This window comes from Phaethon aethereus, assembly GCF_964289735.1.
Source record: "Phaethon aethereus genome assembly, chromosome: 5".
Lineage (NCBI taxonomy): Eukaryota > Metazoa > Chordata > Aves > Phaethontiformes > Phaethontidae > Phaethon > Phaethon aethereus.
Window position 1 is genome coordinate 70,200,539 of NC_138579.1, and position 9,703 is coordinate 70,210,241.

General features: G+C 62.3%; 1 protein-coding gene across 1 annotated transcript in view; it reads left to right on the top strand.

Moving 5' to 3' along the window:
* KDM2A (lysine demethylase 2A) overlaps nucleotides 1–7,865 on the top strand; it is a gene marked incomplete at its 3' end in the record, with an annotated part of 46,879 nt that extends 39,014 nt beyond the window's left edge. Inside the window, exons 12-20 of the mRNA XM_082000569.1 lie at nucleotides 1,278–1,361; nucleotides 3,091–3,357; nucleotides 3,575–3,706; nucleotides 3,786–3,875; nucleotides 4,630–5,342; nucleotides 6,485–6,648; nucleotides 6,997–7,155; nucleotides 7,318–7,533; nucleotides 7,684–7,865. Of these exons, the coding sequence (XP_081856695.1) occupies nucleotides 1,278–1,361; nucleotides 3,091–3,357; nucleotides 3,575–3,706; nucleotides 3,786–3,875; nucleotides 4,630–5,342; nucleotides 6,485–6,648; nucleotides 6,997–7,155; nucleotides 7,318–7,533; nucleotides 7,684–7,865 (2,007 nt within the window). The remainder of the gene's footprint in view (nucleotides 1–1,277; nucleotides 1,362–3,090; nucleotides 3,358–3,574; nucleotides 3,707–3,785; nucleotides 3,876–4,629; nucleotides 5,343–6,484; nucleotides 6,649–6,996; nucleotides 7,156–7,317; nucleotides 7,534–7,683) is intronic.
* Between the last annotated feature and the right edge of the window lie 1,838 nt (nucleotides 7,866–9,703).

Genomic DNA, 9,703 nt, shown 5'->3' on the forward strand with positions numbered 1-9,703 from the left:
CCCTTCCTTGGGGCGCGCTCGCTGGCGTGAGTTCCTGCCGGCCGGGGTAAGCATGCGGTGCGCTCGCAGGGTCCCCTCTGCCTTGTCCCCCCAGCCAGAGCGCGAGGGGTCAGAGAGGGCGAGGGGGCTGCTGCCCACCCCGGCTCCGAGCCAGATGCAGCCATGGGACCCCGGTGCCCCCCCAGCCCCCTCGGCGTCCCGGCTGGAAGCATGCCTGAGCCACTGCCACCTCCCACGGTGCCCGGGGGAGGCTGCAGTTCCCTGCCCACACTTTTATATATACTTATTTTTTTATATATATATATGTCTGTGTGTCTGTGTGTCTGTGCAAGCCCCCCAGCCCCTGGCCTTTCCTTTCAGCGCGTGCTCACGGGCAGGCGGAAGGTCTGTAGGCAGCACGCTGTGCTGCCGGGGAGTGGAGGGGAGGCCGCGGCTTCCTGCCTCCCGCAGCCACCCGAGGAGGGCAGGGGAGCGCTGGGAAGCCGCGCTGGGGAGCGGGCAGCCCCGCGGGGGATGCCAGCAGGCTCCTGCTCCGGCCCTGCCTGGCAGCGGGAAGCATGGAGAGTGGGGATGCCGGCAGGAGGCTCCTGCCTGTGTAGCCATGGCAACGCCAAGTAAATAAAGCACCTTTGCAACGGGCAAATTCGGTGGGGAATGGCCGTGGGGAGGGGGGCTGTGATGGAGGGGAGCGAGAGGGCCAAAAGGGCCAGGGCGAGCGCAAGGAGCCCCCGTCCACCGAGAGTGAAGGGTGCTGTCGTGCCGGTGGGCAGCGTGGCCGTCCGGTGAGTGCCGAGGGATGAAAGTCAAAGCCAAACCCCGAGGCAGTGCAAGGGAGCAGCTCTTGGCTACCCGGCAGCTTGCGCCAGGCTACGGAGGGGTGCTGGGGCACCGTATCCTGCCACCGCTGCACCCTCCAGCTACCCCAGTGCCCGGGGAGCAGATGGGGGGACCCTTGTGTTTCCTCCCGCGTAAATCCCCCTGGATTGCAAACGCCTGGCGCTCCCCTCCTGCCACCGCGCAGAGCGGGGCCTCGGGGCTGAAATGCAGTTGATGGAAGCCGCCCGTGCAGATCGACTCGACAGAGCTTGTCTGCCTAATGTGGGGAGGGATCGGTGCTCGCGGGCGTGGGTAGAGGAGGGCTCCTTCCCAGCTGTGTTTGAAGCATGCTGGCCTTGGCATCTGGTCGGAGCCCGCCTCGCTGGTGGGAGCCTTGTTTCTCTCTGCTCACACCTGTGCTTTTTGTCTCGCTTTCCCCCCCACCTTTCTGTCTCCATTAGCTGCTGTTAGAAGAATACGCGAACAGCGACCCCAAACTGGCACTTACAGGCATCCCCATCGTCCAGTGGCCCAAGAGAGATAAGGTAGGAGCTGCGAGGAGGGGACCCGGGCGGGTATCGCGTGTGGCTGAGCTGATTGCCTGTGACGGGGGTCCGTACCAGCCTCGGGAGCCTGAGCCGGCAGGCAGGAAGAGAGCAGTGCAGAGGCCGGCCGTGGGGCGCAACCGCCTCCACAGCACTGCGGGTAATCACCGTTCGCTGGCAACGGTGGAGGTCTCCCACCATGCCGGTTACCCTGGCTCAGCCAACGGGTGGTAACTGGGTCAGCCCCAGCTGCTCCGTGTTCTCCAGCCCCTCGGTCGTGCTCAGAGGAGCTGGAGCCCTGCTGGTGGTGGAAGGGGTGATCCTCTAAAGGGTGTTTTCCCGGCAGCTCTCTGGCTTGACGAGGGAGTCCTGGGTGATAGGAGTAACGTTGTGTGTCAGGGGAACGTATCGCTATCGTGTTCCCCGAGACATGAAGGACGAGGTGTGGGGGTTGATGATCAGCATCAACCGTGCCTGTTCGGTGGGCAGGCTGGCCCCTCACTGCTAGGTGAGCATGCCCCTTGGGTCCCTGCCAGCATGCTGCCTGTGCTACAGTGTTGGTTCTTGCAGCCCCAACGAAGACAGCTCCCTCCTGGGGGTCTCTACCTGCAGATAGCAGCCAGCTTCTCAGGAAAGGGACCTTTCAGTGCACCCCTGCCCTTGCCTCTCCAGCTGTGGTTATAACCCAGGACCCAAAGCTGGGCCACGGCCTGGGCTGAGCTCGCTGGGCAGTGGAGGTGAGACTGGCCAGCCGGACTTCCCCTCCGCAGGCTGCCTTCCCGCGGCTGCCAGGATGGCTCCTGTAGGTCACTGCTTCCTTCCTGCCAGGAGACAGGCTCATGGGCAGGCGTATGGGAAGAGCAGGACCCCATCGCACTGGGAAGGGTGGGTAACACCTCGTCTGGTTGTCTGGAGGCAAACAAGCCTCTCAGATTGCCCTTTGGAGGTGCCTGTCTCTGCCTGCCTGCCCTGCCCAAGGAGAGCCAGTGTAATTTCCTGGTCCTTCAGCAGCACAATTATCTCAGGCAGCTTTTCTGGGGGAAGAGACCTGGAGACATCTGCATAATTTGGATGCAGCACCCAGATGCTTGGCACATCCCCGACCCTGTCCTTGTGCTGGGTTTTTTGGGTGCCTGCCCTTCCCCAAGCCCACCAGCTGTGGTGCAGACAAGAAGGATTCTGCAGCCAGCATATTTGCTGTGAGGGCTGGTGGGATGTGTGCTGTCCCACCTGCACTGTAAACAGGAGTGCTTGGGTGTTCCCAGGGCGCCTCGAGCTTGTGAGAAAGAGTGACCAGAGCACTCACATCAGAGCTGAGCCCCATCCCCTTGCGCAGCTGGCAGAGGACCTGGGCGGCACAGAGAGGGGACAGCCTTTCTGGCTGCTCGGGTGGACTTTGTCATTCCTTGCCTCAGAAGTAAAGAGTGGTGGCTGTTGGAGCACCGTGATGCTTTTGGGGCTCAGCAGTCCTTTTCAGACCCATTTCTGACTCCTGATGGGGGGGTGGGAGGAAGGAGAGCTCTTGGCGTGGGGCGATGAAGGCTGAGCAAGTGTGCTGGAGGAGAGCTGCCCGGGGCAGTGCTGATACAGGCCCCTTTGTCTGCAGAGAGGTGAGGGAGCAGGGCTGCTCTCTGGCACGCTATCTGAGGTCGCAGCGAGGGAGCTGGGGATCAGAGGCTTTCTGATCCAAGCTGAATTCAGCGGTTCACTTGTCTCTCTCTGTTGCCAGCTAAAGCTTCAGGCCCGGCTGAGGGTCCGCCTGCCCACCATACCCATCACCAAGCCGCACACCATGAAGCCAACCCCCCGCCCGACACCCGTCAGGCCTACAGTCTCTCCCATCGTGTCAGGCGCCAGGCGGAGGCGGGTGCGGTGCCGAAAATGCAAGGCTTGCATGCAGGGCGAGTGTGGCATGTGCCACTACTGCAGGGACATGAAGAAGTTTGGTGGGCCTGGCCGCATGAAGCAGTCCTGTGTCCTCCGGCAATGCTTAGCGGTGAGTCTGCGGCCTGATCCGGTTCTCAGAAGTCCGCTGCAGCCTGGCAGCACCTCTGTGTGGCCAGTCAGGTTCAGAGACAGGAGAGCAATGACTAAGTTTGATTCCTGGGGGATAGTTGGCCCCTTCCCCATTGTTCAGGCAGTGGGTGATAGAAAGAGGAAAGGGGGAAGGCTGTCCCACCTTGCCCTGGTTTCAATCCTGCTTTCCTTTGTAGCCCAGGCTGCCTCACTCGGTCACGTGTGCACTTTGCGGGGAGGTGGATCAGAACGAGGACTCGCAGGACTTTGAGAAGAAGCTTATGGAGTGCTGCATCTGCAATGAGATCGTCCACCCTGGCTGCCTGCAGGTGAGCAGCATGGGTGCCAGGGCAGAGCGTGCTTGGCCATGGGGAAGGACTGCTGCTGACTGCCCTCTTCGCTTTGCAGATGGATGGTGAAGGGCTGCTCAACGATGAGCTCCCTAACTGCTGGGAGTGCCCCAAATGCTACCAGGGTGACGACGCAGAGAAGGGCCAGGTAGGAGGCGGGCTGTGCTGCGGCAAGGCAGGACGCGTGTCCTCCGTCCCACTGCATCCCACTGAACAGGCAATGTTCAACCAGGCCGGGCTGCACGGGTGGGCTGGAGGGCAGGCAGGCACCAGTGCAATCCAGGGGACCAGCTGGGCAGTGACGAGTGAGAGCAGGGGGTCTTTGGGGGTGCAGTGCTTGGGGGCCTGGTAGCTTCCTGCCGCGGTCTGGTCCTGGCACCCCACAGCGGGGTGAGCTGACAGCCCCCTGCTCTCTGTCCCCGGCTCCCAGGGAGCCAGTCAGCAGGCCAAGGCCATGCTGCTGCTGGGACAGCCAGGTTCCTCTGCCAGGCAGCGAGGGGATTGCGTGCGGTGGCAGCTGGCCTGAGTGATGTGTGTGTTTGGGGTGGGCATCTGCCTGGTTCCTGGGTTCCCCAGCACTTCAAGCAGATGTGATGAGCACCCCTTGTCCCCACGGTATCTTGCGCTGAGCTGTGATCCTGAGAGTTTCCACTGCATGAGATGAGGGACTGTTAGGCATGGAGTGGAAGCCAGCCCCAGCCTCAGGGGACACCCCTTTTGCTAAGGGGAAAGGAAAATGTTGGTTGCTGGTGTGGGTGGACTCCGGTCCTGGTGGTACTGGGCACTGCTGGTACAGACCCTGCTTGCACCGTGCATGTTGCCTGGGGGAGGAGGAGGGGGGTGCATTCCCCAGGCCCACCGTGGCTCTATCCCCACTAACATGTTATCCCATTTCCCCGCAGAAGCGGAAGGTGGAGGAGAGTGATGACGACACGGCGCAAGCCAAGGTGCTGCGGCCCCTGCGGAGCTGCGAGGAGCCCCTGACCCCCCCACCCAACTCGCCCACCCCCATGCTGCAGCTGATCCATGACCCGGCGTCGCCGCGAGGCATGGTGACGCGCTCGTCCCCGGGAGCCGGCCCCAGCGACCACCACAGCGCCAGCAGAGATGAGCGCTTCAAGCGACGGCAGCTGCTGCGGCTCCAGGCCACTGAGCGAACCATGGTGCGGGAGAAGGAGAACAACCCCAGCGGCAAGAAGGAGCTGTCGGAGGTGGAGAAGGCCAAGCTGCACGGCTCCTACCTCACCGTGACGCTCCAACGCCCCACCAAAGACGTCCACGGCACTTCCATCGTCCCCAAGCTGCAAGCCATCACGGCCTCCTCCACCAACCTGCAGCACTCGCCTCGCGTGGTCATGCGTCACACACCCGCCAGGATGCCCCTGCGGGGCGGGGGGGAGGAGGAGGCAGCCGCCGAGGAGGATGAGGAGGAAGAGGAAGAGGAGGACGAGAATGTGGAGGAGGGGGGGGCGGCCCGGCTCAACGGACGAGGGGGCCGGGCGCAGGAGGGCGAGGAGAGCTGGATGCAGCGCGAGGTGTGGATGTCTGTCTTCCGCTACCTCACTCGCAGGGAGCTCTGCGAGTGCATGCGGGTGTGCAAGACCTGGTACAAGTGGTGAGTGTGGGGACGTGTGGCAGGGGCGGGGGGCACAGCTGGGCCTGCCCACATCCTGACCCCTGGACCCGGCGTGGCCACGCCAAGCCTTGTGCCTGACGGGCAGCCAGAGGGAAGGGGGGGAAAGGACCTCCCCGGACAGAGCTGGCACTGGCCGGGCGGTGTTGCCCGTGGACCCTGTAACCAGCTGCTGCCTTTGCCATATGTGCACTGGTCTCTATTGTCCCCCTTCTGCCTTCCTCCTGTCCCCTCTGTTGGGAGACGGTGGCAGGCTGTGCTGTCACCTGAGCATCCATGTGCCCCGCCACGTCCTTGAGAGGTGCTGATGCCCTTTCCTTGCCCGCCGCCCTGCATGGTCCTTGCCCTTCCCTGCCTCCCTTCCTGCCTCGGCCTCCCGGCAGGCTGGGGAAGGCAGGCTGAGGCGGGGATGGGTTTGCTGGCTGGAAACGCCTCGGGGGTCAGCAGGCCTGAAGACAATGCTGGCACCGGGACAACTGTGGATGAAGAGGGCTTGGGAACAGACGGGGACTGGAAACTGGGAGGTTTCTAACCGCTGAGCAGCGGGAACAGCACGATGGGGAAGGACCGGACCGCTTTGATCAGCAGCCAGTGGGAGCAGCGTGGCGTGGTGGCTGGAGGAGAGCGTCCCCTCACCTGCCACCGGTGCAGCACCTTCAGGGGCACAGCTGAGCTGCCATCAGGTTCTAGCTCTCCCCAGGCTCCTGTGGCAGAGGAGGAGTTTGTGCCACCTCCAGGCTCTGTTGCAGCTCCTGGCGAAGCAGCAAGTGCTGCTGAGGCCGCGGGGTGGGACCAGGCTGAGTGTTGCACCCGCTGGGAGCGGCGATGCTTAAGATCTTCGCCCTGGCAGGAGGAGCACCCGGGAGGGGGCAAGCAGGCTGACAGCTGCAACTCGGAGTCTTGTTACGTGGCAGCAAAACCCTGCTGGGGCTGTTCGGGGCATCCCTGGGTGGCCGGACACCCTCAGCAACCTCCCACGTGTTTGGGGAAACCCGGGGAAACTAGGCAGAGCAGCCTTGTTCTGCGGCTGGGGCCATGCCAGGGCTGGGCTTCTCCCTGAAGCCAGGGTGACAGCCGTCTTGTGTCCCGGGGTGCTTGACTTTCAGCCTTGTCCTTGTCCCCAGGTGCTGTGACAAGAGGTTGTGGACAAAGATAGATTTGAGCAGGTGCAAGTCCATCACCCCCCAGGCGCTGAGCGGCATCATCAAAAGACAGCCGGTCAGCCTCGACCTCAGCTGGACCAATATCTCCAAAAAACAGCTTACGTGGCTCGTCAACAGGCTGCCAGGTGAGCGTGGGCTGGGGAGGGGTCCCTGCCGCCGCCACCAGCCTGCTCCGAGGCTTCCTGACAGCTTGGACCCCAGTGAGAGAAGGCTCTGCACCATGGTACCCACCAGCTTGAAAACTCCTGGGTGCCTGGATCCCATCATCCAGCAAGCAGCCGATAGTGATGTGGTTTCCTACATCTGTGTGTTTTAACCTCTCCTCCTTCAGAGAGCTTGACTCCCCGTCCCACCCCAGGCAGGGAGGTGACCTGCTTCCTCATGTGCCTGGAGAAAGAGGTTTGAGATCTGGGACGCCTCGGAGCTGACCAAGCCTGTCTGACTTGTTACCTCTCTCCCTTTTCCCGGCGCAGGCCTGAAAGACCTCATCTTAGCGGGCTGTTCCTGGTCTGCGGTCTGTGCTCTCAGTACCTCCAGCTGCCCCCTTCTCAGGACCCTCGATCTTCGGTGGGCAGTAGGAATCAAGGACCCCCAGATCCGGGACTTGCTCACGCCTCCAACAGACAAACCCAGTAAGCTGTTGCCCAGGCTGCTGCGGGGCAAGGCTGGGGTGGTGGGGAGCTGGAGGAAGGGTGACGTGGTGGGTGCAGAGCGAGGAGGTGACGTCGGATCCAGAGTGACCCCACAGAGCAGGGCAGATAGTCTGTGCTCAGCTTCTCCTCTCCCTTCTGCAGGTCAGGACAATCGCAGCAAACTCCGCAACATGATAGATTTCCGGCTCGCCGGCTTGGACATCACCGACGCCACGCTGCGGCTGATCATCCGCCATATGCCCTTGCTCTCCCGCCTCGACCTCAGCCACTGCAACCACCTTACGGACCAGTCAGCCAACCTCCTCACGGCCGTGGGCTCTTCTACACGCAACTCCCTCACTGAGCTCAACATGGCAGGTGGGTACGCTGCTCTGGTTGGCCCACGCTGGCCTCCACGGGCCCTGCTGGACTAAAGGTGGCCTGGCTGGACTTGCCGTCATAAAGCGGCTTCTTCCTCCCAGCTTCACAGAGGCTTTGTATCTCACTCTTCCTCTCATCTCCCTGCAGGCTGCAATAAGCTGACGGACCAGGCCTTGCTGTACCTGCGCCGCATCTCCAACGTCACTCTAATTGACCTGCGAGGTTGCAAACAGATCACCCGCAAAGCCTGTGAGCACTTCATCTCGGACCTGTCCATCAACAGCCTCTACTGCCTGTCCGATGAGAAGCTGATCCAAAAAATCAGCTAGAGACCCTTCCCGGGGCAGACTGAGGAGAAGGAAAAGAGCCCATCCCACCCCTCTCGGAGAGCCGCTCCTCCACATCCCCACCTTGCCCTCCGTGTCCTGCCGCTGCCTCCCACCTGACGCAGCAGGCAGGGCCGCTGCTGGCCTCGCTCCACCGTCCTTCCTCCTCCTCCCCCGGGACTTCCACCGATGAAGATGTCCCGCCAGGCTGGCCAGTACCAGAGGAGGAATGGGCAAATGGCAGGGAGCCTCGGCCCCGAGGCTGGCCGCTCCCAAGGCGGAGGTGGTAATAGAGATCTCTGTGCAGAGAAATGGGGCACCCTCTTCCCCCAGCTTTTCCCCTCCTCCCCGTCGTCTCCTTGCCTTGAAACACTTGTCACTTCCCTGTTAGCACAAAGCTTGAGGGTCAAGGTCTCTCCAAGGAAGCGGGAGCAGAGCTGGAACAAAACATACCCCTCTGTGCCACCGCCAGCTCCTTGCTTGCCCTGCGCTCTCGGCCCCCTTACCCTTTCCCTCGTCCGGCCGCAGGGGCTGTGATCGAACCCCCTCCTCCTTCCACCCCTCTCACGCATCCGGGCGGCTCTTTCAGTATTGAGGGCAGGAGCCCCGCAGCCAGGGTGTTGCGGGTTCTCCGGCCGCAGGGCTGGCACACGCTGGTTGGGAGCAGGGGCTTTGCAGCCCATTCTCCCCCCTGCCCGGGGAGACGAGGCTGGGGGACAGCGCGCTTCCACTCCGGGGCAGCGCCGGCCTTCCCGGAGCACCATCTGTCCCGATGCAGCCCCGCGCAGCGGTGATGGCCGGGGCCGGGCGCTGGCTGGGAGCAGGGGAGAAACCACAGGTACATCAGAGCTCAGGGAGGACTCGGAAAGCATCAGCCAGGGGTGAGTGAGCACGCAGGGGGACAAGAGCTGCCTCCTCTTCCTCCCCGGCTCCCTGCGCGTGGCCCGGCATCGTCAAGCACTCTAGGGCTGCCGCGGCCGGAGGGGTGACAGCTGCTCTGTCTGCCCAGGGCGCTGTGGCCTGGGACCGAACTGGCACGAACGCCCCGCCGCATTGTCCTCTCCTTCCCCCACCCTCTTTTAGCTGCCGTTTTTCCTTTGCAATGAATGGTCGGTCCAAAGAACCTCTCTCTAGGGCAGCAGAGAGCTTTTTGCACTTTAAAAAAAAAAAAAACCACAAAAAAACCCCCACACAACAACAAAAAAAAAAAACAAACAAAAAAAACAACAAAAAAATAAGCTACAAAAAAAAAAAAAAAAAAAAGGAAAAAAAGGTTGGAATCTTCTTTTGGGTCACTATTTTATTTCCCTCCCTGCCCTGCTCCCCATCTCTCCTGCCGGTGTCGGGACACCGCTCTGCCCAGCCTGGCCCTGGCAGCGCCTACAGATAGCACAAACCGGCCCACCCCGTGCCACTGGTCCCCAGCCCCAGAGAGGCCGGCCGTGGGGCAGGGGGGCTCCCGCGGAGGGCAGCCCGCGTCCCCCCCAGCTGCTTCAGAAGCAATAAGGGAGGAGAGACGGCCGCCGACCCTTCTGCCCGGGGCGCAGGGGCCGGGGGCACGTCCTCCGCTCCCCGGCCGCGGGAGGGGGATGCGAGGGGGCGAGTGCCGCGGTCCCTCGGGACAAGGGGAGGTTTTTGCCGCAGTGAAGCCGGAGGGATTTGAGCAGAAAAACACCCCGGGCGAGAGGAAGAGCGGAGAGCCGGGCCCCCGGCCTTTCTGCCTTAGTCTCTCTTGTCAGTGGCTCCCGTGAAAAGACGTCGGAAGAATCAAAGCTTTTCTTTTTTCCTTTGGATTGATTTTTTTTTTTTTTTTTGAGTTTTGCAACGAGAAAGAATAAAAA